The sequence below is a fragment of the Apteryx mantelli genome, chromosome 7 (assembly GCF_036417845.1).
Source record: "Apteryx mantelli isolate bAptMan1 chromosome 7, bAptMan1.hap1, whole genome shotgun sequence".
Classification (NCBI taxonomy): domain Eukaryota; kingdom Metazoa; phylum Chordata; class Aves; order Apterygiformes; family Apterygidae; genus Apteryx; species Apteryx mantelli.
In genome coordinates, this window is record NC_089984.1 from 29,314,044 (window position 1) to 29,341,488 (window position 27,445).

Consider the following 27,445-nt stretch of genomic DNA (forward strand, 5'->3'; position numbering starts at 1 on the left):
CAGTGTCCCAGAGATGTAATTGGCCAATGATACACACCTTGCAGTACCTTGCTCCTTTCACCAGCTGCCATCAACTGTGTTTTTTCTTCCTTTTTAAATTTCCTGGGGTTTTTTTCAATGGTGCACAAAGGAAGTTCAGTTCCTTATATAAGCTTCCAGCTGCATAGGCTTTGAAGAAGTTATACAACCTATAATGAATGGCATTAAGACTGCAGTAATGTTGTCTGCAACCTGTAAGGAGATGCTGCATTTGGCCTTGTGGTGCAGTCACATGCAAGATATTTTTTTTTCCTTTGCAGAATGTGAACAATTTTTTAATGCGGTAGCGAAGTATTTAAGTTGAAACAAGTTCATTTCATTTTTAGAGAGAGGTACGGGGTTGTGCTATTGAATTTCATGTAAGTCAGAGCTGAATGCCACTAGTTTTTATACAGCTTTGAGTGCATGTTGAGTAGCTGATACCTTGGTTTATCAGGTGGGAGAGTTTTGTTTCTTCATGGATGCCAGAGTCAACTTATTTTATCTGGATTCCTAGCATTACAGCATAGGATGCTTGTGGCCTTATTTCTTGGCTTTTAAGGAGTTGCCACATTTTCTCTTCCTATGACTTTGTTATTATAGAAATTAATTGTATAAACCTATGGAATGTCAGGCCAATACCATCATTCTAGGATTGTAAAGTGATATGTTGACATATCTTTCATGGTTATGAATTTTCATTAAGGTTGGAATGCCACTTTCATTAATCTGTTTTTAGATCAACAGTATCTGTAGCAGAAAAAATGACCTGTAAAACTGTATTTGAAGACCATGCAAGAAATAGAATAAAAATTGAGAAGTGAATGTAAATAAGAAATGTGTGTTTTGTGTATGAGGTTCCTGAATCAGAAGTGGCTCAGCAGTGCATGTAGCATTGTGCTGTGTGTTGGGGGCCCTCAGAATCAGCTGCCAGAGGAACTTGTCTCTAGTTCCAGTGGCACAGCTTTACATGGCAGACATTTATCTGCTTTGATGCTTGTCGTAGGTGGGCATTCAATGACCCTTCAGAAATACTCTCCTCCCTACCCCCGAAAGAAAATCTTGATCGGAGTGGCTGTCATTTTTCTTGTTGGCCCATATGTGAGTAGCACTAGTCAAAAGGTGATCTTCAGTGTCTGGTAAAGCCCATGTGAACTTTGTTGCAGCAAACTCACTTCCCCTCTCTCACTCTTCCTTTCTTGCCAGCTGCTGGGTTTAAAGGGCCACTGGAACATGGAACAGCCAGCTGACAGAAACAGAAGTGAGAAGTATTTTGAGGGATGGTCATATAGTGTGTAAAGGGTAAACATGGTAGCTCCACAGTCTGACCTCAGTTGTACATCCACAGAAGCTCAGGAGTGTTTAACTTAAAACGCTAAACTTGAATAGCTAAAGCAAGTAGCCTCCTGCTTAGAAAAATTATAGCCAAGGAAGATGGGTGGATTAGGCTCAATAAAAGCACCCTTTTCCTAAATTCAGTGCACAAAATTGGCTTTAACATCGATCCATCTGCTGTAGAAGTGTGTTGGTTATGTAATTCAGAAGCTTATATTAGCCTTCCTAACCTGGTAAGCATGCCCTATGCTAAAATAATAGCTTTTCTTCACAAAATCATAGATAAGTTACATGTGGTTTTTGTATTGTTGAAACATACTTCATAAAGCTACAACAGAAGTGACAATATGCCTTGGCCATGTCAAAGGCAAGCCAGCTGCAAAAACTGGAAGGTCTTGGCTCACACCCCTTCTCCAAGGTGTGCTGCATAAAGAAACATAAGCATGCAAAAGAGACTGAAAACATGGGGCTGTTCTGATTAAATGCAGCAGCTGCAACCCTTGAGGGAGCTTGCAGTACTGAAGAAGAGAGATGTGGTGAGCAAGGGAAGTGCTTGGAAATTGAGATAAATGTTCTTCAGTTGGTTCAGTGATGAATTGAGACTTTCCCATCTTGGTAAGTATTGGCAGACAGAAGCCTCATCACTAACAGAGGAAATTTTCTTAAAAATTAGTGACTGTAACTATAACTAATAGTATATGGTCCTTTCCTTGTCATGAGAGCAGAATGTTCTGCTCTATTAGGATTGAACATATGTGAGAAATCTGTCTCCAGGGTTGTCCAAGAATTCACAAGCTGATCTGTGGTGCAGTAGAGTAACTACAGTGTCCTTCTGGAAGGAAATGGCTTTTCATCAAAAGATCAGAGGTATTAAAATGCTCTTGTAGCTCTTACAATTCATATTGGAAGGGACCCTGGGTGATCTAGTTCAGCCTCCTGTTCAAAGCGGCATCAGCACTGAATTCAAATCAGGTTGCTCCAGACTCTGTCTGGTCAGCTCTTTGAAAACCTCCAAAATCAGAGGTACTACCACCTTTCTGGGCCCCTGTCCCATTGCCTGATTGTCTTCACAGGGAAAACATTTTTCCTTATATCCAGTCAGAGCCTGTTTTGACCATCATCTTATCCTTTTGCTGAGCACCTCAACGAAGAGCCTGGGCCCATCTTAGGTCCCCTCCAAGAAGTGGTAACAAACAGCAGCCTTCCAGTATCTGAGCCTCCTCTTCCCCAGGCTAAATAAGCGTATTTCCCTCAGCTTCTCCTCACAGGCCACTCTCTGGACCAACTTGCTCAATTTTATCAAAACTTTTTGTGTACCTGGGGGGAGGGGGGGTGTCTAAAAGTGGATACAGTATTCCAGGTGCAGTCTAACAAGTGCCTAGTGAAAGCAAGTAACTTCTCTTGATCTGCTGGGTATGTTCTTGTTAATATGACTGATGGTGCTGTTAGCTTTCATTGCTGCCAGGGTGCACTGCTGGCTTGTGTTAAGCAGAGGTTCCAGTACGGACCATGAGGATCTCCACTTCTAACCAGGCTCCAGTTAGAATAGGAATCATGAGTCACTACACCTTGTGCCTGACGATCTAGCCAGTTTTTTTCAGCTGCCTGGTAGTCCACCCATCTAGACTGTAAGGTCTCAACTTGGATGTAAGAATGCTTATCAGACACCTTGCTAAAGGCAAGGAGGACACTAATTGCTCTCCCCCTTGTCCATAGATTTAGTCATTTCATTGTGGAAGACAATCAGGTTGGTCAAGCAAGATTTACCCTTGGAAGATCTCTGCTGGCTATTACCAATCACCTTCATGTGCCCAGAAATGGCTTTCCAGAGGACTTGTTCCATGATTTTCCTAGGGACAGAGGGGAGGCTGACTGGCCTGCAGTGTCCTGGATTTTTGCCCTTTTTGTAGTCAGGCATAAAACTTGCTTTTCTCCAGTCATCGGAGACCTCCCTGATCTTCATGACCTTTCAGAGATTTTAAGGACTGCCCTCACAGTGGTGGTGGCCAGCTCTCCCAGCATGCTTTTATGCATCCTGTGGACTTGTACGGGTTGAGGTTTCTCAATTTCTGACTTGATCATCCTCCACTGGAATTTCATCTCCTTGAACCCTGCTTATAGGCACAGAGGCCCTGGAGACCTTAGCAGTGAAAATAGAGCCAAAGAAATCTACCTTAGCCTTACCTGTGCCTGTCACAAAATCACCTATCACATTCAGTAGTCTGTCCAGTTCTCTTCCCAAGTCTTTTCCCCTAAACTGTTTTGACACTGCAAATACTGTTTGAAAATACCTGTCTTGGAATGAATAAAAATGCCAGCCTTTAGACTTGGATGAGAGCCGTGAAGCTTTGCTGTACGGCCAGCTGCAGTGATTTAAGACATTACTGCCCTCTAGCTGTTTGTTATAACCATCTTGCTGAGCTTCCTGGCTCATAAAAAGATAGCAAATCTCCAGCCTCTACTGGTCAGTCCTCTCCCTTCATCGATGGTTTAAGTGAAGACACTGGTGTGAACCAGAGCAGTTGATGCTCAGGCTTGTGTTTTGTGTTGCCTATGTTGTGTCTGCTGACTTCTGAGTGGTACAGTGGTTTTCTAAACAGCTGCAGTTGCCAGAGCCCTGATGTGTACCATCCCAGCGTGGTTAAATGCAAAGGTGAAAGGGACTTTCCACTGAAGACAGATGTTGCCAGACTAATCTGACCCATGAGCTCTTTGCTACAGTCTGCCATCGGTAGCCAAGGTGAGTTACTCTGAGGAAGTAGGAAAAAACCTGACACTGTTAGCTGTGGAATAAATAGCTGTACGTAAGCTGCTAGAGACATTGCTCCTGACATGGCCCCTGTGTGTCCCTTCAGAATGTTTAAGATTTGTCTAATTAAGTAAACGAATTGGGGGATTGTGATTTTTCAGATAGGATTAAACTAGCACTATAGACTATGTGAACACTTATGTTGACTTAGTTCTTTGTGGACAAGAACAAGTTCTGCATATAGAGTTAGCGTGGACAGTTTAAATTAATGCCCTGTGTGCATTTTGTGACTTTCAGGACAAGGAGGGCAAGCTGTGAGCATGGATGGGGGACTGCACCTGAAGAGCTTGGATAATCCTCACCAGGTGAGTTTTCTAGTAGAAGGACTTCAGTTGCCTTTAAGTAATGATCTCAGTACTTTCCAAAGTAATTAAAGTCTATGTATCCCTAGTCCCAGGAACAATAAATATCTAAAGCCAAAAATAATCGTAAGGCAGCTGGTCTTGTGCATGGGTTTTAGAGCTGTCTGCATTAAAAAATAATAATAATAATTCCCTTTCTGGAGAATAGCTTGTTGCGTTCTGGGGTTTTCTGACTGGTGGTGGAGTTCTAGTTTATAGTGGCAAACAGTCAAGAATAAAAGGAAATAAAAAAATATGATCTTAGGTCAGAACCTGTTTTCATCTGTGGTTAAAGGAATGCATCTGGTGAGGGTTAGTGGTTGTAGTCAATGTTTGCAGACAAGAGGATGACTGTGGGAAGGGGTTAGAGTAGAGGCTAGGGAATAGCGTTTAAATCAGAGGTGAGGCAATAGAGCTGTGTTACGTTCCCTATTTTGTGGGAAGTGTTATGAGAGGGAACAAGGGTGTAGCATGAACTCCTTCAGGTGACGCAAGCTGCGAGGAAGGAGGTTCTCACAGAACTGATGGGAAAATTTGGGTAGTAGAGCTTGGGAGGGAGGGGAGCTGCAAAAAAAGCCTTTTTGAGAGGGGGGGCAATCCTGACTAGTGTGGGATAGTAAGAGTGAAATGCAGAACTTCTTGCACTGAGATGTTGCTGAAGATGGTCCTAGCTGCGTTTTTAAAAGTACTGGATATTAATCTGGTCAATTAGAATAATTGGCATGCTCAGAAGGAAGAGTGGACCATCCGTTTCAAGGCTTAAGATGTGCTTTAACTGTCAAGGATTGAATTCTCTGCTTTTTTCCTCACTGTGCACTGGCAGGACACACTGGATTGCCTCCTCTTGTGCTCGTTTCCTTCTCCCGTAGACCTACAATATAGAGCAGGTAAGGCTTTTGCTGTAAGGGATCAGCTGTTCAGCTGGCAATGTGGTTACATTATAGAGAAAATGTACTGGGGAGTGGAAGGGTCCTAGTTTCACATCGTGCCTGAATGATGGTCCTGCAAAACACTGAGATTTGGGATTTGCTGCCCCAGACAGAAGTCCCAATGCATTCCATTTTTTCCCATGATACCTTGGTCTCTGGGGCTTAAATGGTTGCTACATCGTTATCTTGTTGACTGGTTTTGATGGGGGGAGGAAAAGGGATTTTTTTATATATATTTTTTTCAATTTGTAGGATTCCTACTGGGAGAATAATGCTTTAGAAATGCAAATGCATTTTAGTGGCATAGTGCTGCGCTGGGTTTGAAGCATAGTGCTTATGTTAGCAAGGTCTAGAGTTATCATAATCTGCAAGACTGGTACCACAAGGTGCTCTTGGGGGGTTCAAGAAGAACAAACCCAGCTGCTCTGTGTCTGCAAGTCTGAAGTGCTTCCACTTGCCTTCTCAGCATCAGACAATTTGGAAACTTTATAAACATAAGTATATCTGTTCCCTTGGTGTTGCTGCATCCTGTCTCGCAAATGGGATCAGGTTTTTCCTACCCTTTGGTGTGTCCTGGGCGTAGTAGCTGGGCTCAGCAGCTTGATGGTAGGTGGGCTTAGGTAGCTACTAAGGGAAAGAAATACCACATGCACCCCTTACAATTCTCATCTCAGCCTGGGAGACAAGTTTGTGGACTCTGATGTTGCTTTGGGAACTTTTCCTTTAAGGGAGTGTAAAGCTAAAATTGGCTCTCTTGCCTCCTTTGCTCTGGGGTGCGAGGCTGCAGACAGTGCGTGTTGCAGGCATTGCAGTTGGCCAGATGGCTGCGGAGAGCAGCTACTGCAGAAGCAAATGAGTTTGCAGGCATCCTAGGTCCTCTTGTATAACCATCAGCGAGTGAACTCTAGTCCTTTTCTGGGACCAGGTTGGGCTCTTCATACCTCTTCAGTCATGTTGTTGTTGAATTGGCTCCAGCTGGAAGAAAAGGACTGGCTGGCTGGAGGAGTCCTCCTCTGCCGGGGGAGCAGAGCAGGCTTCCAGCCAGGAGCGCGGCGCGAGCTCACCCCCTGAGAGGGCTCTGTTTCATTGCAGCCGTGTGTCCTCCCTGCCGAAGCAAGGGCTGGGATGCTTCCCTTTCTGCTGTGAGAGGCAGCTCTGGCTTTGTGCTCCCTGCTGATCTGAAGCAGGATATTGCCTTCCCTTCTTCAGACTTGAAAGACTCGTGTACCTCAGTCCCCTGGCTCTGACATCAAGCCGTTCTTGTCCAACGCTTAAAGGAAGAGAGATGAGCCAGTCCCTCCCCCAGTGCTGCTGTCCCAGTTATCCCCTGCTAAGCTAATGATACCCCCCTTTATCTCCTCAGCCTCTGGCATCCTGCCTCTGCCCTCTGTATCCTCCCTGGTGTCAGCAAAGGGGCTGTGCTGGAGCCCGGGGATGCCCATGAGAAGGGCGATACACGGGCCGCAGGAAGGAGCCGCAGTTGTTTGCACACCGTGGCCCAGCGCAGACTGCGGCATGGTCATTAAAGGCCTTGCCCTGCTGAGCGCAGGAGCCTGCAGAAGCTCTTGCTTGGCTGAAAGCCCAGGACAGGAACGAGACCTGCAGTTAAGGGATGCAGTGGTGTCTTTCATCTCCAGGGTGGCTTTTGGGCTGCTCACCATCCTCGGCAATTGCAGATCCTTTCTCCTTCCAGCGTTCCCCCTCCTGCCTCCCCCCTCAGAAAAATCTTCTGAGGGAAGAGGCCAGTTACCAGGAAAAGTCATTAGGATCCCGCTGGGGTAATAACCCTTCCGGCTTTATTGCAAGGAAGTAAAGTACGATAAATATGACATTTCACCAGCTACTCCCCCTCTCGGCACAGCTGCTAAATCAAGCGAGACCCTCTCCAAAGGACCCGCCACCTCCGCGGAGCCGCCCGGGGGCCCTGAAGCGGCGGTGGCGGCGGCCGGGGTAGCACCGTTTGCTTTCGGCATCCCCGGCCGGGGCAGCCCGGGGCCGCCTCCCGGGGGGCTGCGGGGGGGCCGGGCCGGGGCTGCGGCGGCCGGGGGGGCCGGGCCGGCGGCCGGGGGGGGCGGGCGCGGGGCGGGCCGGCTCGGCACGGTACGGCACGGCACGGCTCGACTCGACTCGGTTCGCCGCGCCGCCTCATGGAGCCGCACGGGCCCGGCAGCGTCCTTTTCGGTGAGCGGCACTGCGGGGGGACAGGGGGACTGGGGGGGGGGGGTGGAGAGGCACGTGGAGGGTAACAGAATTAGGGCAGGAGAGACACGTGTGTGGGGGGGTAATAGAGAGATGGGGCAGGAGAGACACGTGTGTGGGGGGTAATAGAGAGATGGGGCAGGAGAGACACGTAGAGGGGACTTGGGGGGGGCAAGAGAGAGACACGGGGGGGGATTAATAGACGGGGGGGGTGGAGACGCGTGGGGTGCAGTAGGGACATGTTGGGGGGGGAGCAAAAGAGAAACCTGGGGGCAGTTAAGAGAAAATGTGGGAGGCTGGGGAAAGACACGTGGGAGGGGGTACAGAGAGCCCGGGGGGGGGGTAATAGAAATGTGGGGGGCCGAGGCGCTGGGGTCAGACACGTGGGGGGCATTAGAAAGCCCTGAGGGGTAATGGAGATGTGGGGGACCGGGACACTGGGGACACAGGTGGGGGGCATTAGAGAGCCCGGGGGGGGGTAACGGAGATGTGGGGGGCCGGGGCAGCGGGTCTGGGGAAGGGGGCGGCCCGCAGGGCCCTGGCGTCTGGGGCGCAGGGACACGTGTACGGCCGGGGGGGGGGGGGCGAACACGTGGTGGCGGCTCGGGAGGGAGCCACGTGGGGCCCCGCGGGCACTTGTGGGGCCGGGGCCGGGGGCAGCAGGGGCCGGGAGGCGGCGGGGCTTTGGGGCCGGGGCTGCTGGCCACGGCGGGCCGGAGCCGCTGCGGGCCCGGCTGCGGCGCAGGAGCGGAGCTGCCGCCGCCGCTTCCGCGGTTCGTGGGTGCCCCCGGCGGGCAGAGCCGCCCTCTCCCCTCCTCCTGGGGAGGGGTTACCGCTGCGCCTCTTAAACCCCTGCAACACGTGGCCCCGCTTCACTCGTAAATACGTGTGCACGTGCGTTTACGGCTGTTTTCAACCCAGATCATCTCAGCCGGCACAGCGTGGCACACATGCACTGAAAAAGGGAAGTGGAGCAATCCCCGATGCCTTTTTTGCACCTGGATTTCATTCCTTGCCCTGCCGAGCAGAATACATAAGCACGGCTAAGAAGCAGCCTTGCCCTGGGCCGTGTTTCCTGAGGCTAATACCTCTCTTTCCGTTGCGAACGCCGCGTCTGGTACAGAAGGGCTCAGGTCTGCGTTTTTCCTGTCTGCTTCATGCTGGTGATTCATCCTGCAAGAGCAAACACACCCAGGGCGTTTTGCCTTTCTCTTCTAGCTACGGCCGGCTGAATCCTGATCATAAGAGCAGAAGATATAATTTTGTGTTGTCCTTATTCTTGTAGCAGCCCAATTTGGGGGAGCCAGGTTTTGTCCCTGTAGGGTGCTGCGCTGGGTAGGTAGTACTCTGCGGCGCTTTACCCTGAGTGCCCTGGTCTGAGGCTGCTGCTGAGCATTAAAAAAGAAGCATATTTTGGGGATTCCATGTGCTTGTCTGCCTGGGCGGGGACTCGCCCTGGGAACCATGTGTCTGTGGCTCTTTAGGGCCATGTAGCCGTTACTTCAGCTTTTCTGATCTTCTGTTCCCAGGCTGTGAGCTGACTGGCAGTACCAAATCCTACACGTTTAAGGTGGATGAGGAGGATGACTCCGACCACATTTTGGCTCTGTCTGTGGTAAGAGAGATGAGAATTAGCCGTGCTTTTCCTCTTTGCTGGCAGCCCACAGCCTCACTCCTCCTTGCCAGGCTCGTTCCCCCTTGGCGGAGGGCTGGAGCCTGTGCTGAGGTCTCTGCACTGGCTGCCCCAAGGGCAGGGTGCAGGGCTGGTGCTTTCCTCCCTCCTTTGGAGGTGCCTGAACAAAGTCAGCAGGGTCTGGAGGCAGCCCTTGGCTGCTTGGTGGGGGAATCCTCCGGACATAGGATGAAGGAAGGTATTTTCCCTTGCATTAGACTTTGCTGGGGCCTCCCAGCAGAACATAGGTCCCCACCAGCTGGGTCTCTGGCCTGCTGCTCTCGAAGGCTAGGTAGACTCAGGGCTTTTGTGCTCTCTCCAGGAATTAGCAGTCAGCCTATGCATTTGTGCAACAGAGGTTCATGTCCCATGTCTCGCCAGTTTATGTAGCAGTGCCTGCACACCATCATTGCATAGCAGCTAGGCTAGTAGCGTTGCTGTGGGTCACTTATCCTGAGGAGAGCCCCAACTGTCCCTGCTGCGTCCCCTCGGAGGGCAGTAATTCAGTCTCTGCTCCCTCCCAGGTCTGCCTCACGGATGGTGCCAAGGATGAGTGCAACGTGGTGGAGGTTGTTGGGCGAAACCACGAGAACCAGGAGATCGCTGTGCCTGTGGCGAATCTGAGGTTGTCATGCCAGCCCTTGGTAAGAGGATGTCCAGGGGACTCAGGCAGGCTGTGGGGAGCTGCGCATCTCTGGATGTTTGTAGACCTTTTCCCTAGGATCCTGACCATGAGCTAGTCTGTAGTTCCCTGGAAAATGCCCAGAGTAGCTGTGGACTGGCTGCAGGTGCTCCCAGAGCCTCCCGGTGTGTGCACACACTGCTGCTGAGCTCTGTGGGGTTGGTCCTGGCTCCAGGTCTCCCTCCCAGCCTATGCATCCTGTGGGACAGCCTCATGGGACAGAAGCGCAGTGCCCTGCCCGTCTCTGTGATGCCAGTTTGCCTTTGATGGGGGCAACAATGCAGCTCTGTGGCTCGTACAGAAGATTTGTCTTACCAAATGTTTGCATGGGGGACAGATAATCGTTTCTGGTAGATAGTGGTTGTATAGTGGGGGCTGAAAAAAGGAGCTGCGGAGGGGCACAGTCTGGGCTTGGCGAGGTGCAACATGCTCTGTTCTCTCTCCTTGGTCTCTATGTGGACAATTTAGAGACCAAACTGAGCCCTTTCTCCCTTCCCCGCTCCTGCGGTTACTGCAGGGCACCAGCACCCTTGCCGCCCCTCTTTCTGCCCAAGCTAAGACTGTATTTAACTGAGCTGAGTACCCTGCCGGGCAGTGTGGGACATCCTGTTTTTTGCCTCTGCCACTAACAGCTCCTCCTCTCTGTCTCTTTGCAGCTAAGTCTGGACAACTTCCAGCTGCAGCCTCCAGTGACCTTCCGCCTGGCGGCGGGCTCTGGCCCTGTGCACCTCGCCGGCTGGCACCAGATCAGTAAGGACCTGTGTGTGGGGAGAGGCTCGGGAGGAGTGAGGAGTATGGAGGGGCTTCCTCCAGCGCTAACACCCGTGGGGATGCCCCTTTTCCCTGGGGAGACCAGGGGAGATGCACCTTCGTGCTGCTCAGCATGTGTGCTCAGTGCCTCCTCCCGCAGTGACCCCTCTGTACTGGTTCCCTGGGGATCATCCCCCTGGTGTTGAGCCCTGACCAGGAAATGGATCTGGATGACCCATGCTGTCTCCTCTTCCCATGCCTTTCTGTCACCTTTCCCATCTGAGACCTTCCTCTAGCTGGGACATGGCCCATGAGCTCTTTGGGCTGCTCTGCTCTTCGAGTGTCTTGGGGGCAAAAGTGGGTAACAGAGTTATCTGTATGTCCTAGCGCACAGGGAAGATGCCTCCTTTGAGGAGGAAGACGACATGTCCGAGGAGGAAGATGACATGTCCGAGGAGGAGATTGCTCCTGTCATGCCAGCCAAGAAGCAGAGAGGGAAGCAGTAACTAGTCTCCTGGCAAGGTGAGGGGCTGGGCAGCTCTGGAAGAAGCATCCTGGTGATGCCCTGTGGGAAGTCCTGCGGGTGGAAGCTGTCCTTCTGCACGGCGGTGGTGCAGAGAGGGCACCGCTGCAGGAGGCTGCTGGTCTCAGTCTGGTTCTTCCTTCCCCAGGTACTTGCTGGGACTCCTCCTGGGACGGCTTTTACCTCGGACACCTCTTGCCAGGACCTCAACTTTTGCTGCTTTCTGCTGTAACTTTTTTGGGGGTGAGGGGCAGGAGCTGCTCCCAGCACTGGGGTGGCCCCCCTCCCACGGCCCTAGAAGGTTGATCCCAAAATGGGATTGGTGCTGCTGATATCTCCCCTCTCCCCCATCTCTGTTCTGGGAGTCAGGGATGGCGGAGGGAGTCCTTGTCCTGTGCCTTTTCGCTGTCCTGGACCTCTGCTCTGTGCACCCCTGTCCTCCTGGCTCTGAAATGCCCAGTCCTGGCCCTTTCCCTGGGGGCTGGATGTACAGCCAGAGGTGGGGGGTGGTTCCACCGAGATTTTCGGATGTTTGCTTTTCTTTACACACAGCTTGACGGGTTTTACATAGTCAGAAGCGCTATGTGAAACCAGGGCCCAGGCTGCATCCTCACATGCATGGCGGGGTGGGGGCTCACGATCTAGCTGTGATTTGGGGGAAGGCGCTGGGTCAAAATGCTTTGTAAAGAATGGTTTTTACACTTTGAATAAAGGTCTCTCAGGCGTCAGCTCCAGAGCGGGGGTCACTGCTGACTGGCACGTTGGTCCCACGCTTGCTGCCGTGGGAGATGCTCCACGGTGTCCAGACCCCTGACGCTTGCCTCCTTTGGTCCCTTGAAGATGCTGCGGATGCGCTGCCTGTGGAGCTTCCTAGAGAGGCCCAGGGTCTCCTCTCTCCCTTGTGTGCCGTGCGTGCTTGCACCCCGTGACCCAGCTCAGCACTGCACCCAGCGTGTGAGGGAAGGGGCTGAGCTGCAGGTGGTTGTGCTGGGCAGGGACCCAGCTCCACGCATGCTCCAGAAACCCAGCTGTTAGCAACACCCCCCTGCTCTGGGCCACGTCCATCCTGGTGCTGCAGAGCAACCCGTATTGGTGCTCAGAGCAAAGAGGTGAATCCCACTCCTCCCTTGGTCCTCGCCCTGGCTGCATGCTGCAGAGCGGGAGAAACACTAGAAGCTGCAGGGCATGGGGCAGGTTTGAGCTCTGGCCTCTCCAGGGCCTCCCCCATGTGTAGGCACCTAGGGAGGGTCTGAGCCTTTCCACGCTTTGGCCAGGCTGCGCTTCACATCCTCAGAGGCTGATCAACCTGCTGGTCCTGTCCTCAGTGCATCTCCAGTGGCTTCCCTGCATTCAGGCTTTGTGTCCCTGGCCTGTGGGTCAATGTCTGTCCTGGCCCTCCCTGTTTGTGACACTGGCTGTTGTCCCTGAGAAACACCACGTACTGTCCAGCCTGCAGGCCTTGTTGGTACCCTGGGACAGCGAGTGCCTCGGGCCACATGGACTCCCGTGGGAAATCCTCCGGGGTGGATCCTTGGCTCTGACTGTCCTGGGTTGTGAGTGGGGCCATTTCTCTCCTATGGAGCCTGTGATGCTCCCCTCCCCATCCCATACCCCACCATTTCCTTCTGGCCCAAGCAGCCCTTGCTCAGCCCTCCCTGCATGGAGGGTGTTCTGATGCCCCATCCTGCCTTCCTGCACCCCAAGGGAACAGGCAGCAGGAGCCTTCGCAAAGGGGAAAGGGTTGTTCCCAGCCCAGCGTGATGGTGCTGTGCTGCGGGGACTGTGCCTGGTGTTGATGGGGATACATCAGAGGACAAAGCAGAGCCGCACTGGAGGGGCTGAACCACCCACTTGCGTGTGGCATCCTGCCACCCTCCTGCAGCGTGGCTGGAAGATCCCTGGAGGCAGCCCTGGCCCTGCTCCAGGGGTCTGGAAAGAGGCAGCAGGGTTTACTCCTGCTACCCTGGAGGGGGCCTGAGGCATGGGGCAGCTTCGGGGGGCAGGAGCACCCTGCCAGGCCCTGACCAGGAGCTGCAAGGCTCTGCCGAGGCTGTGGCAGTGGAGTGTGGGGCCCAGGACGCTGCGGTGGCTGGCGGGTCCCTCCTTGGGGACCGCTAGATGGCAGGCGGACAGCGCGGTGGTCGTGCACACCCGGCTCCCACGGCCCGGCCCTTGCAGAGGGACTGTGGGGTCTAGCTGGCTTCTGGCTTCTCTCCCCACCTGCGCCTGCCGCACCGCCTGCCCGGGGGGGGGCAACAAGGCTTGGCCATGCTCCCGGGTCCGGGGGGTCCCTGGGATGCCATGGGCCCCTGACACCCTCCCACCTGGGGAGTTTCTGGGGAGCGTGCTGATTCAGCACCCTTGACTGGCGAGGTGCGAGAGCGTTTCCTCCCTGAGAGCCGGATATGCGTGAGAGATGCCGGCAGGGGCCAGCACACCGGTGCCTTGCGCCGATGGTGCAAGAGGGCAGTTCAGGGGTGGGGAGTGGGGCTGTGGCTGTGCCCAGTCTGGGGTTGGTTCCCAGCCCCATAACAGCGTGGCACGAGCAGGATCTTATAGATCTCCTTGGTTGCGTGGGGTCTAGGAGGGACTATCTGCAGTGGGATAGACCTGTCCTGACTGTGAAACCCGTGTCCGTGTCCCTCCATCCCCACCGCCGTGCAGTGGATTAGCGATGCCGGGGGAGCTGCTGGGCTCTGGCAGGGACAGGCAGTAACGTGGGCCAATGCAGGGAGCTGGAGGTTGTCCGGCCAAGCGGGTCACAGGGATGGGGAGGAGGGATTCGGGGCCTGGGATGCTCGTAGTGGCGAGGGCACAGCCGACGGGAGCTCCCTGCTCCTGCCCCGTTTGGGGCTGCCCCGACCTGCCCAGCATCGTCCCCCAGCCCTCGCAGGGGCCAGCGAGGCAGCAGGGCCGCGCTCCCCTCTCCCCCAGCCCCAAACCCTCCTGCTAGGTGTGCGGCTGGTCCTGCTCGCGCCCTGCCGAGGAGCGGCTTGGCTCGGGGGGGGGGAGATAAGGGCTGGTAGATCATTTTTAACAAGGCCCTCCTGGGAGGGCCGGGCTGGGGGTAACGAGGGGAGGGAGCCGGCCCAGCTCGGCCCTGGCAGGGGTGCTCCGGCCGCCTGCCGAAGGGGAACGGGACAGGCAGCGCAGGCTGGCGAGGAGCATTTCACCTCTTAAGGAGTAGAAGGAGACGGTTTCAGGGCCTTCCCACGAGTGCCGGCCGGTCCCCAGCTCCACGGCAGGCAGATGCTGGGGGAGAGGAGCAGCCTGGGGACGCCCCACGCGGGCGTAAGCCCCACAGATGGGGCAAGGCGTGTGCGTTGGCGGGGGGGGATTGGTGCTGCCGGGCCCCTTTCTCAGTGACTGAGGAAGGTTTTGCCCCCCTGCTTTCCCAGCAGTGTCAGCGCCTTGATGCGCCCGGCTCTGGGAGAAGGAGATAAATGCCATGCTGGCAGGCGGCTGCGGGGGGGGGGGGGGGGGGGGGGGGGGCTGCGCTCACACACAGCGCTTAATGGGGAAGGATGGGATTACAGGGGTCACGCTAGGTGAGCAGCTTCCTTCTCGGAGCTGATGGTATCAAAGCAGGTGCCCCCGGCTGCAAATACCTTGGGCAAACAAACAGGGCTGTCTAAGAGCAGGTGAGCTCGGGCACAGGCGGGCTGGGGGGGACGGGGGGCAGGAGGCTCTCGGTGCGCAGGGGGCGCAGCGTGGGGGTCCCGGCATGGGGGCTGCCTTCTCTTGCATCAGGTGGGAGGGGGGGGAAATGGAGTTGTTGTGTGTCATGTATGCACATGGGCTCCCCGCGCTGGGGGGACGCAGACGAGGGTATGTGGCCCACTGCTCCCCCACGGGGCCGCGGGGAGCCCAATGACACCCCAACCCGGACGATGGCCCTGGCGTCACGCTGGGAGGTGAACGGCCCTGAGCATCCCTCCTTTCTGCTGTGTTTGGGGGCCCTGCACGCTGACATCTCCAGGGACAGATCCTTCCCTGCTCCGGCAGCACCAGGGGACCCTGGCCGAGCTGCCTAGCAGAGAAATGTGGCCGCGGCATGGCTTGACGTGGAGGTGAGCTGTGACATGACGGGACACACCACTCCACACGTGAGCACTGAGACCATGCAACCACGTTGCAGAGCGCTCTGCAGCCCTCCCTGCACCAGCCTGCTGCGCTCGGCCAGGGGCTTGGGCCGCTCGCTGGCACTGAGCAGCCCCCCTGATCTGGGGCTCGGCTGCCTGCCTCCAGCGGGGTTGCTGGGCTGGACCAGCAGGTCCCAGGGGATGCTCTGGTTTGGGAGGTCAAGTCTGAGCTGTATTTTAAGGGAACAAAAAGGCCTCAGCAGGGTGCTGGCTCTGTGGCTGCTGCTGCTACCTGTCCCAGTGCCCCTGGAAAGCTCCCGTCTGCTCTGGCTGCTGCCCATAAGGGCTTGTGGGACGATTTTCCTCAGCAGCCCTGCCTTCCTCCTGGCCTCCTCGGGTTCTGCAGGGATGGGGAGCTGCTCTGCTGAGCGCGGCCAGGCAGCAGCTTTCCTGGCAATGCCCCAGCTCATCCTGCCTGGATGATTTTCCATCGCTGTGGCTAAAAACCTGGCGCCGGGACGGCAGGATAGCCGAAGAGGCACAGCTGTGAATCATGCTGTAGGTGGGGCTGGTCCCCTGCGCCTTGAGCTCGGTGCCTGCTTCCCACGTGTGACACGGGGCAGCACTGCTCCTCTCTGAGGATGCGAGTGGTGGCTGAATGCAGAGCCTGGCTGTGGAGGGGTGTCCTTGGAGATGGCAGCATCCCCGTTATCCGGGCCTGCAGCAGCATCTCCGGGAGGTAGGTGGGTCCCTACCGGCAAGGGGCTCCCAGACTCCCCCTTCCCTCGGCTTTTGGGGGACAGGCTGGTTTGGGGCCAGCTCAGCGTGAGAGGAGGGCTGGCTGCCTTCGCTCTGCCGAAGCGGCTCGCTGGAAGAAGCCGCCGTGGCTGGCGACGGTCCATGCTCGGGGCTGAGAGCCTTTGGTGTGAGGTGCCTTGGCAGCAGCAGCAGCCCATGTGGGGCTGTGCCCAGCCCCAGGGACACAGGAGAGGGGCCAGCAGAGTGACCTTCAGCCAGGCCCACCCTGGGGGTGGATGTGACGAACGTCCACTTCTCTGCAGTATTAACTGACCGTGCTCCCCCGCTCTGTCCTGCCAGGCAGTGGGCACAGGTACTTCTACCATCGCTGAGACCTTAACGCTTGAGGCTGGCGCTCGCAGAGCTGAGCCCGGCCACGCTGCGACCCAGAGAGGTGACAGGGGGACCTGGAAGGGCCAGGCTGCAGGTAATCACCACCCTGTCCCCATCAAAGCACCTCGCAGAGGGAAATGCCCCAGTGTGCTGTGTGGCAACAGCTCTGTCTGCTGCAGAAGCCAAAACTCAGGCTGGGGATCATCTCCTGCTCTCCGGGGCTCAGGCGCTGGCTGGGCTCTCCCCAGCGTGCCTCGAGCTGGCTGGGAGCCTGGACGCGTGGGTCTTTACCCCACCAACTGCGCTGCAGAAGAAGGGGCCCCTCCAGCTTTCGGCTGCCCTGCTCAGTGCAGGTGCTGGCTGCTGATTTATCATTGCTGCTCCCAGCTGCACATCCCGGGACGTGCAGGAGGTCACCCGCAGTCGCACTCTGCTCCCGATGTCTGTGGGCTGCAATAGCTGGTCAGTGCGTGTGCTTGTGCTGAGGCTGTGTGTCCCCAGCTTCACAGAGCTGCCCAAAACACAAGGGGGTTTTCTCTGCAGAGGCACCGCTAGGACAGCTGCGGCAGTGGCGGCTCAGCAGCACGTGCTGGGCAGCCATGGGGCAATGCCTAGGGAAGCTGGAGCACAGCTTGTGCCATGACATGTGTTTAAACCCGTTAATGCCTAAAGTAGGTGTTAAAACTGAACATGATTGAGAAAAGCTGTATTAGAGAGCCCTGGCCCAGGTACTGCCCCCTCTCACACGGCAGGAGTTGGCAGGACTCGGGCCAAAGCCCTGGGGGAGGCAGCCTGGGTCAGGCTCCCTCGCAGCCGTCCCCAGCGAAGGCCCCGGCCGGCCCTGCGTCAGGTCGGCGGTAGCAACTTTGCACTCGACAGCCACGTCCGAGATACCCAGAGGTCGCAGGTGGCCTGGCCTCCGACCCCTCCGCGGCGTGGATCTAATCGCAGTGGCCCGGCTGTCCCTGGCGCTGGCAGGGCTGTCACTGCTGGCCACGCTTCCCTGCCAGCGGACGGGGCCATCCCAAAGCAGCTGGGCTGCTGTGCCGAGCCCCACGGGGATTTAGGACCCTCCTGGGGAGGCACCTGGCTGCAGGGAGAGCAGGGACCTTGTGCTCCCCTCTTCCCAGCCCCACCGACGGCAGAGCCCGAGGCTGGACGGGCAGGATTTGGCCTCCGTGGTGTCCTCGCTGGTGGTGGCTCTGCGTAGGTGCTGCTGTGCTGGGGCACCCCTGTGCGCCCCCAGGCCCAGCTTCCCACCAGGGGCTCCCAGCGGGATGGAGAGCCCCGAGCTGCAGCGCACGAGGTTATCGGGGCTGGACACAAACGGCTGCTGCTCTCAGCGCCTGCGCTGATGAGCGGAGCGGAGGAGGGAGCGTGTGCAGGTGACGGGGATCTCGTCTCCGGCAGGTCCGTCCTGCTGGATGGTGCTGCCCAGCTCACCAGCGGAGAGGCAGGATGGTCCAGCAGCAAGGTTGGGCCCTCGGGAGATGGGATTTGGGCTCCCTGGGGAGAGGTAGGAGCAGCGTCACTGGAGAGCTGTCAGACCCCGTGTGCACTCCCTGTGTGCTCACTCCCCGGCTCAGGCTGGTCCCCGCCGGGCTCGCAGCCCCGACCTGTCACCACACACCTGGAGAAGGTGTCTGCACCGCGGTGGGGGCTGGGGCATCTCGTAGGTGCCATGGCCACATCTCCAGGATGGAGTGGAAGCTCCTGCCCCAGCTGGTGCTGCGTGGCCGGCGAGAAGCTAGTTACTGGCTGTCTCCAGGGTCTGGGCTGCTGTTTTCCCTGGGATCGTGTGCCCCAGCTCTCCCAAAACACAGAGGCACGTGCAGCAGCATGGAGACTGGACACGGCCTTGGGTGCGGGAGCTGGAGAGGAGCAGGGTGCCTGCACCAGCCCTGGTGCCGGCGTGGGATGGGGGCTGCAGGGCTGACAGGAGCTGGAGGAATAAGGGTAAGGCTGGGACAGGGGTTAGCGGGGGGCTCGCGGCAGGACCGCAGGGGCCAGCCCGCGAGCTGAGGGGCCACGGCTGCCTGGGGGGGCCAGCAGGTGCGACGGGGAGCGTGCCCACCTCGCCGCCGCTTTGGGGATTCGCTGTCTCCCGCCCCGCAGCCCCCCTCTGTCCCTCCTGCATCCCGCAGGGCCGTGTGGGGTGCCCCAGGGCCCCGTTCCCTGCGGCTGGGGTCAGGACGAGCCGCGTCCCCCCCGGGCTGGGATGTCAAAGGGGCCATAACCCTGGTGTTTTGCAAACTCCTGGGGTCAGCAGTTCAGCTGCCACTGACACAGGGGCCCGGAGACACACACGGGCATTTTGGGTGGATGCTGTAAGCAAACAAACCAAGGTAGAGTTACAGCCGACAGCCAGTCCCCTCACGCCTCCCCCCCCCCACCACCATTATTAGCTTTAGTTTTAAAGCCCCCCTCCCCGGGCTGGGGCCAGGCATCCTCTTCCTGAGAGGAACCAAACCAAAGCCACTTCACCCAGCTCTGCTGGCCGGAGCTGGGCACAGCTGGGGTTTTGCAGCTCTCTGGCTCAGCTTCTTGTGGCCCTGAAGCTCCTCTGAGCCCATCCCATGGAGAGGACAGCGACCCCCAGATGCTGAGTGATGGCTCCCACCTCTCTGGGTGGCCAGTGGAGCCCCCTCCCAGCCGGCCTGGCTTTGCTTCCCCTTCCCAGCCCTCCCTGGTGATGTTTGGCCATGAGGACGGTGCTGCGGCTTGGGTTGGGCAAAGGTTCTCCTGGTACCTGGGAAATGCCTTGGGAACAGGTCCAGGAACTCTGTTTGGCCTGCGTAATGGGGTCAGGAATGAAGTGGAGCCACTTAAATGCCATGTGCATGCACACCCCCATCCACGTGTCCATGCGTGTCACTCCTCTGTGCACATGTGTGTCACAGCCATCCCCGGATCAGGCTGCTCACTCACCAACCCCTGTTCGATGCAGAGCAGCTTTGCACAGAAATGCCTGAACCGGGGTTTAAATTACCCAGGGCAGGGGATGCTGCAGGGCCCTTTCCTGTGCTGGGCAGCCTCCAAGTATTTCCAGTTCTCTTTCCTTGCAGATACTTGTGGCCCAGGGTTGCATCTCCCCATCAAAGCCTTCCATAAAGCTCCTGGAGTCACTTGGCGGTGCCAGATCTTTACCCATGCACCTGGCTCACTTCCAAACCCTCCACTGCATCTCCTTCGTGTGCCAAGTGGGGATGCCAGAGCCAAACACAGCAGTGAGAAAGACCCTGTGTGCCAATGGAGAACCCCTCTGTGCATCCACAGAGTGTGCTGGGTGGGCTCCTGCTCTGCCGGGGGACGTACGGTTCAGCTCATCGTGCCAGAGACCATCTCAGCCCCCCAGATCAAGGCCCTGTGAGTAACCTACTTTGTTTCTATCTGAGTGTCTCAATCCTTGGTGCCTTGGATAAGTGCCCCAGGCCTGCCCCCACGTGCCCCCCACTAATGCCTCCTGCCCCAGGGCTGGTTTGTGAGTGCAGCACTTCATGCCTCGCTCCGAAAACCCATGCCGGCTCTGACTCCAAGGCAATGAGCTGCTAGCAGCATTAGTTCAGGCATGGGTTTGCAAGCTGTCTGGCTATGTCTGTTTTGGGGAGGGCCAGTGCAGAGCTGAGTGAAAACTGTCCACTGTTCAACTGCTGCTAAACTTGCCCGTGTGCTAACACTGCCCGTGGCTGTGCCTGGGGACCAGGAGCAAATCTGCTGCGTGCTGAACTACACAACATCAAGACCAGCTCCCAGCTTGTCCTGCTGTGCTGACAGCCCTGCTAGCAGGGTGACGTGAGCTCCCCTCATAATCATCCATGAGAAACAGAGCCCAGCGTGGACTCCTCTCATCCACATGAGCATTGCTGCCTGGAAGTCAGCATGCGGCCACACTGTGTTGCTTGAGGCCAAGGATCATCTAGACATTACTGAGACTTGAGCAATGCTCGTCCTTGGGCCACTTTGGGAAGGTAACTAACTGGGTTGTTGAACGGGCCAGAATCCCCTCTTTCTTCACCGTGTTCATACACCAGGCTTCTGCCAACACAGCTCAAACCAGAGGGGTCATTTAACCCTGTGCAAGACACAGCTGGCATCCCATGCCATTTACTGTGCTGTGCAACACAATACCAGCCTAGTCTTGTCTTTGAATTGGGTAGAGTTTGGGAGCAAAAGTGGTGGAAAGACTGAAGGATGGGAGAAGAGAAAGAGCAGGAGGTGTCCATGCAGGTGTCTGATGGCACAAGCTCTCGGGGAGGGAGAGTGCGAGAAAGTTGGTGCTGCTGCAGGTAATTATGGCATGATGCTTTTTGAAGAGCATGTGCATGTGTGTTTAGTTGGAGCTGGCACTCAAGGAAGATGGAGCCAATATTAACACCAGGACTTCCAGGGACACAGCCTAAAATTATGAAAGCAAAGGCCACATTTCCAGAAAACTGCTGGGCAGGAAGAATGGAAGGCGATGAAATGGCTTCCAAAGGGCAGAGGAGGGAGCCTCATTTCTTGAAATGAAGCCATGAGAACAGACTGTCAAAGGGGAACCTAATGGGTCCCCACATTCCTCGGTTGGTCCTGTGCAGTCTGCGCAGCTCCTGGGGGCTGGGATCAGAGCGCGGTGGTAGTCTCCTACTCTGGCGTTCCCACCACGCATGAAACATGCCTTAAACCTGTTGTTAGTAATTGAATAGAGAGGAGAATTAATTGTGAGCGGGCTGTGTCTCCCCTCCCCGCTCCTCGTTTGCCCCGGGGGCTGCCTTGGCGCTGTGGGTAGCGAAGACAAGGTCATTCCCATGTAACACATCCCGGCGGGGTTCATCCAGGTTCCTTCCCTTTGGGGGAGGCCAGGTTAATGGCGAGTGGCGGGATCGCCCCAGGCTGCCCAGCGCCGCTCAGCCATGCAGGAGCTGCTGTTGCCTCCGAAACGCCCCATTAATGCTGCGGTCCCTTCGTGAAGGATCAGCGGGCAGGGCTGGGGGCGCCGGGTCGCCAGGGCTTCTCCTGGGAAGGGTGAGGGTGGAGGGGGCTAGCATCTCCCTGGTTCTGCTGGGAAGCCTCCAAGCTTGTTTATTTTGGGGTGGCAAAGGCTGGTTTATGGCCAAGCATCCTCCAGTGCCCTGCTGTTAAAGGTAGCAAGCTCGTGGTTTGCATGTGTTTCAGCTCTCTGTCGTGGGAGGGGGGGAGAGATGCTCAGGGCAGGGCTGCCTGCTCCCTGGCCTCTGCCACCCAGGCTGCAGGGCTCATGTGTCCTCGCTGGTCCCACAGTGCTAGCGGTTCACTGGGGTCCCGGGAGCTGTGCCTCTTGGCCCTTCTCTGCCAAGGGACAAAAACATCCTGGTTGCTCCTCTGCCTGGGAGTTTCCCCCAGTAAAGAGATGTTCAAGCCAGTCCTTTTATGGGTGTTGTGCTGGCTGTCCCTCACCCCTAAAGTCTTCTAGTCCCCTCTCCTGATGTTAGCTCCCAGTTTGCTGGGAGCCCTTGCCTTTGCTTGCCCCAGTCTGAACTGGTTGCCACTATAGCAGTGGTTGGCTTTGCTGCTCTTGGCTCTGCCTTTCTCAAATAAGCGTGTGAGCTCAGCCCTGGCTCAGAGGAGGCTGGTGGGGAGGTTTTAGGCTGATGCTCAGGGAGAAGTTAAGAACAGCTACACCTTGTTGGCCTTGATCTCCTGTGTAGCTTGGAGGCGTTGCTCTGCGGTCTCTCGCCCTGTAGTGGTGAGGGACATCCATTTCTGACCTGTCTTGTCTCCGAGGTCAGGGACAGACAGGGGAGGTGCCACAGGGGAAATTGGGATGGGAAGGTGGAGCTGAGAGCTGGCTGTGTCCTGCAGATGTGTGAAGGGTGTCAGTCCTGGGAGAGAGCAGGGATGGTGCTGGGGTCATCCTGGGCAGGGGGAGGCAGTGCCGAGGGGTACAGGTGAGAGACCCCTTCCCATGAGTTGTGCTCTGCTCTCCAGTGTCTGCTGTATGGTGGCACAGGCAGCCCCTTCTCCAGGGGGTCTCACAGCCCCTCGCCTGCTGCCCCCTCCATCTCCTCAAATCCGCTACATCGGGGGGCAGCCATGGCCATGGCCCTGAGCCCTAGCAAGAGAGGCATCCAGGCAACGAGGGGTCTGGCACCCCCACTCTCCTCCCAGCTCCTCACTGACCATGTCTGCCACCTCCAGAGAGGACAAAGGGGCCACCCATCACTTCACACAGTGCTGAGAGCCGCTAACCATTTCTGGGACACAAGACAAACACGATTTCCCTGCACAGGAGTCAGGGGAGTCAACCCTCTTGAAGCTGGCAGCAGATGCTCCTCTTGCTGCTCCAGGCGCTGCCCCCATGGCACCCTCCTGCCAAGGAGCTCCATGCAAGGTGAAAAGGCCAGGCATGGGGGGACCGAGGTGGCAAGGGCTGAGGAGCAAGCCAGGACCCAGCCCAGCTGGGGCAAACGTCGTCATGTCCTGATCCCTCTCTTGGCTCCTGCCTCTTAGTGTTGCAGCCCTGTGATTCTTCAGCATGGTGGTATTTATGCATAAAACTCCACCAAGGGCCAGGCAGGCTAAGTAGATGTAGCAGAAACAAGATGGAAAAGGGAAAATGAAGCACAGTTTTTGCCCAGCACCAGCCAGCAGGTTGGCAGTAGTCAAGGGAATAAATGCCAGACCTTTGGTGTATCAGGGTGTTCAGCGTAGCGGGTGCCACCAAGCTGAGGTGCTGAGGCTGCGTCGGGGGCATTGGTCAGGAGAGCAAACACGGCAGGCTGTGCCTGCTGCACTGTCCCTGCCGTGCTGTCCCCGGCTCAGTCTGGCTGGGGACACCTCTGGGGTCTCCTTTGAGGACACCAGCCCTATGTGGCTGTCGCCATCGTGTGGACACGAGCACCCCGGCCACGGAGGCACTGCAGGACTGCAATCCCAACTCCGGCCCTGGGCATCTGCTGTCAGCCAGGGCTGCTTTAGCAAGGTAAGTGGGACCTTTTGGAGGGGGGCTGTTTGGGGAGAAAAGCCCCTGACCTGGGCATCCCAGCTGCAGGGGGCAGGGCGGGGGAGGTGGTGTTTCCACAAGAGATGTCTTGTCCAAGCCCTTGCCACCCGGTGGGTGGCATGCAGGGGAGTAGAGCCTGGATATCTGGTGTTTGATGTTCCATCTATAGCATTTAACACCTAAGCACATAAAATATATAAGCTACTCTCTGAGGAAGGCACACACTTTTGTGCCTGCCCAGCCCAAGCACAGCCCTGGCTCTGCAGATCAGGGCAATAAAATGAGCACTGGGGTACGAGGACAGGATCTGATGGGAGAATTTTGGTGGCCGTGAGGCAGGGTCTCTCCAGTCCCAGGGACAAGTGTGGATGAGATCCTGAGCTTGCGAGCCTGGCTGGTCCTCCTGGGGTTACAGCCCAATGGCTACCTGGGAGTGGTGGGGACTCACCAGGTCCCCAGGCAGCTGGATTTCTTCTCCTGCCAGCTCTGTAGCAGCTCGGCCCAAGGCCCAGCTGGGCTCAGGAGCACCAGGCTGGGGTTTCTCTGCTCTGCAGGAGAGCCAGACAGGCCATTTAGCCTGAGCATCTGGGGATGGAGAGGACCCTTGCTTCTTGGACCGCAGCGCTTAGCTCAGATGGCCTGCAAAGGAGCAGATATGCAGATTGATTTGTTCTGGGTTTCCTTATGAAGCAGGAGGAGTTTCCAAAGCGGTTTGCTTTTTACTTAAAAAACAAAATGGGGGGGGGGGGTTCATTCTTCATGCAAACATGGGTGACTCCTTGGTTAGCTGGAAGGAGGCTCTAAAAAGATATCCGACTTCCCTGCTAGGAGCAAATCATGGCCATGAGCCTGGAAGTGGCAGCAGAGGTGGGACTAGCCCAGCAGCCCTGATGCTGCCCAGTCTCCAGCTGCCATCACCAGGCTGCTCGGGTCTCTTACGTGCCCAGAGGTGGGGCAAGCAGGAGGCCGTGGCCATGGACGGCGCTTGCCCTGGGCCTGAGGATGGATGGCAGGAGCATCATCTGTCATCCAGTGTCAGGTGAAGTGTGCCTGCCCCTGGGTGATCCTGCACCGACTTGATTTTACAGCCATGACTGGCACTTGAGCCTGTTTGTCGAGGGCAGGGGGCACCCGGAGCTGTCAGCTCACGGCTGCCTCTGACCCCATGCGGCACGCCGTAAATCTCCGGGTTGAAGCCAGCCCTGGTGTTCTGGACACGGTGCTGCTGCACACCGCGAGGAGGACACGGCCGGGCCGGGACAGCCGTGCGGTTCATGCTCCCTGGTGTTTGCAGGCTAATGCACAGCCTGACCTTGCACCCGCTGGAGGTAAAGCAGGGGTGGCCACCCAGGAGTGAGAGCAGCATCTGCGAAAGGGAGGCACTGCCTAAACCCCTTTAATTTATATATATATATATATATAAGGAGGATAGTTTTAATTTAGAGTGTCAGGAATAGAAGTGCTGCCTCAGTTTTGCTGAAGATCTCCTTAGGCAACCTGGAGAGATGGATACAGGGCGCTGCCTCACCCTCGCCTGGGAAAATCAGCTGCTGCCGCAGTTTAACGCAGAGAGGTTTTCTCCCAAGTGTGTGCTAGACTGATGAGTTGAATGTGCGAGTGTTTGCTGCCCGTGGAAACTCTCTCCTATTTCAGCTGAGCAGATTCAGTGCCAATCCTGTCCATTCTCCTGGTGTTCCTAAAGTCTTCCAGGTAAATGCAGGCTCTGGCAAAAGCTTCTCTGTACATTTAGGAAAACCCCTCAGAAACATCCTTCCAGCCTTCTGCACCAAGAAAAAGGGAATAAAAATGCACAAGAGGCTAATTCTGTTGGAAACCTTGGCAGAAAGAGACGGTTGCCTCTGGGCAGGGGAAGGGGTTTAAAGATGGACTGTGCCAGCTCAGACTCACTGTACTAGGTGTTTAGTGGGTGTTTTAACCCCTGGGCACCCCGGCCGTCACAGTCCTCCTGGGATGTGTGCTCAGGCCGACGGCCGGCAGTGTTTCAGGGTGAAACGCTGATGTGTGGTGGGAGAGGCATGAGTCTGCGCTGGAGGTGTGTGAAGAGCGTGAAGTAGTGTGTGTGTGTGTGTGTGTGTGTGTGCATGTAGGGCTGGGTGTGCGTGTAGGGGGGCTGTGCGTGGCTGTGTGTGAGGGATGTGCGGGTGGAAAGGGGTGTGTGTGTGAGGAAGGGCTGTGTATGAAGGGTTGCAAGTGTGTGAAGTGCTGTGCATGAGATTGTGTATGAAGGGCTCTGTGTGCTGGCTGTGTGTGTGTGCAGAGGACACTGTGTGCTGTGTGTGCATTCGTGTGTGTGTGCAGGGGGCTGTATGTATATGCGCTTGTGCATGCACACACGTGAGGGCTCTGTGTGTGTGCAGAAGGGCTGTGCATGAGTGTGCGTGTAGGGCTGTGTGTATGTGTGTGTGCAGGAGGGCTGTGGGTGTGGGAGGAGTGCTCTGCGTGTGCACATGTGTGTGCAGGAGGGCGGTGTGCATGCATGTGTGCGGGAGGGCTGTGCGTGGGAGTGAGCAGGGCTGTGTGTGCATGTGTGCAGTGGGGCTGCATGTGTGTGTGTGTGTGTGTGCGCGTGCGGCGGTGCGGGCCCTCCGCTCTGTCACTCAGAGGTCGGCTGACAGGAGCTGCCTTTCCAGCGGCGGCAGATAGCGCTGATTGCTGATTCGAGGAAACAAAATAGCAATTGTAATTATGGGCTCTGATAAGATAAAGGAGGGCGCGGGGAGCGCGGGGACCGGCAGCGGGGCACGGCCGGCAAATTAGCAGCTGTCACTCAGCGCCGAGCAGGCGGCGCCGGCCCCGGCCGCGGCCAGGTACCGGCCCCGGGGGCCGCCCGGTGCAGCCCCGCCGCAGCCCCCGCCCCGGTGCGCAACAGGTGGCGGGGCCGCCAGAGCCGGGGCTCGCCGGGGAACGATGCAGCCCGCGCTCGCCCTGCCGGGGCTGCGGGGCTGAGCCCCAGCCCGCCGCCGCCGCCGCCGGCCCCATGGCCCCGCGCCGCCGGCCCTGACGGCGCCCGCCCGCCCGCCAGGTAAGCGCCCGGCCGGCCGGCCGTCGGGGCGCGGGGGGGGGGGGGGATGGCCGGGGTCCCGCCGCCCCCCCTCCCGGCGGGGGTATTTGCTCAGCGCTGCTCCCTCGCGAAACTCCTGCCCCCCCTTCCTTAATCCTTTTAATGTCTCGCACTTGCAAGGAGGGATCGCGGGCTCTGCCCCAATCCACAACGTGCCGCGGAGCGGGCAGCGCAGGCGGCGGTCGCCAGCGGGGAAAGCGCGGCTCGGACGCCCCCCAAACCAGCCCTCCCTTCGCGCAGAGGGCCGAGCCCTCAAACCCCGTCTTGCAGATGGGGAAACTGAGGCACGGGGCGGGGTGGGGATGCCGCCGGGGGCTGGGCGCGGAGCCGGCAGCAGCGCCTCGCCGTGCGCCCGGCCCTTAATGCCAGCGCCGAGCCCGGGGACACCTGGCCGGGGACACCCTCCGCTCGGGCAGGTACCGCCGGGGCGGCGGAGCGGAGCCGGGCCGGGCCGGGCCGGGCCGCCGGCGCTCCGGCCGCTGCCCGCCGCGGGGGAGCTGCCGCCCGCCGGGCGCCCTCCGCCTGCGGGCTGCCCCGGTGCCCGCTGCCCCCGCCGGGGCGCACGTGGGTGCCGCCCCCCGGGCCGGGCCGGGCTGTGCCGTGCCCGCCCCCGGGGCCGCGGGCCCGGCCTCCCTGCGTGCCGGGGCTGGCACCGGGGCCGCGCTCCCCTCCCCGGGGCCGGGGAGCGGAGCGGGGCGGGGGGCTCCCCGCGGCGGGGGGCTGCCGGCCGGGCGCCCCGGGGGCTGGGCGGGCGGGCGGGCGGGCCGGCGGGGGCCTTTCCCCTCTGTAGCCGCTTGTGCCCTCCTTTCCTCGGGGCGAGGACGCGCCGGCAGGGCGAGAGGAGCCGAGGAGCCGAGGCAGCGCCGCGCCGCGCCCCCCGGGCGCTCCCCGCCGCCGGGCCCCGGGCCGCCGGCCCCGCACCGGCGCCGCG

The 27,445-nt window shown here is 57.7% G+C and overlaps 1 protein-coding gene across 2 annotated transcripts; it reads left to right on the forward strand.

The window, feature by feature from the left end:
* The first annotated feature begins 1,718 nt into the window (after positions 1–1,718).
* Positions 1,719–12,030, forward strand: NPM3 (nucleophosmin/nucleoplasmin 3). 2 transcript variants are annotated; one of them, XM_067299547.1, is made up of 10 exons: positions 1,719–1,968; positions 2,079–2,220; positions 3,954–4,093; positions 4,400–4,467; positions 5,327–5,390; positions 9,161–9,246; positions 9,828–9,947; positions 10,642–10,735; positions 11,123–11,257; positions 11,407–12,030. In XM_067299547.1, exons 3-9 carry the CDS (start codon positions 4,057–4,059, stop codon positions 11,239–11,241), a joined length of 588 nt encoding a protein of 195 aa, XP_067155648.1. In that variant the 5' UTR covers positions 1,719–1,968; positions 2,079–2,220; positions 3,954–4,056; the 3' UTR covers positions 11,242–11,257; positions 11,407–12,030. The 2 variants fall into 2 exon arrangements, with proteins under 2 accessions (XP_067155648.1, XP_067155649.1); XM_067299548.1 differs by lacking the exons at positions 1,719–1,968; positions 2,079–2,220; positions 3,954–4,093; positions 4,400–4,467; positions 5,327–5,390 and adding an exon at positions 7,530–7,613 and having other exon boundaries at positions 11,407–12,027.
* The last annotated feature ends 15,415 nt before the right edge of the window (positions 12,031–27,445 follow it).

Bases quoted from the DNA above. Each gene is read 5' to 3' on its own strand.
- NPM3 (XM_067299547.1), top strand. From the start codon at position 4,057: ATGAGCTCTTTGCTACAGTCTGCCATCGGTAGCCAAG. The intron at 4,094-4,399 runs GTGAGTTACTCT...TGTGACTTTCAG, and splicing joins GTCTGCCATCGGTAGCCAAG to GACAAGGAGGGCAAGCTGTG. The intron at 10,736-11,122 runs GTAAGGACCTGT...TGTATGTCCTAG, and splicing joins CGCCGGCTGGCACCAGATCA to CGCACAGGGAAGATGCCTCC.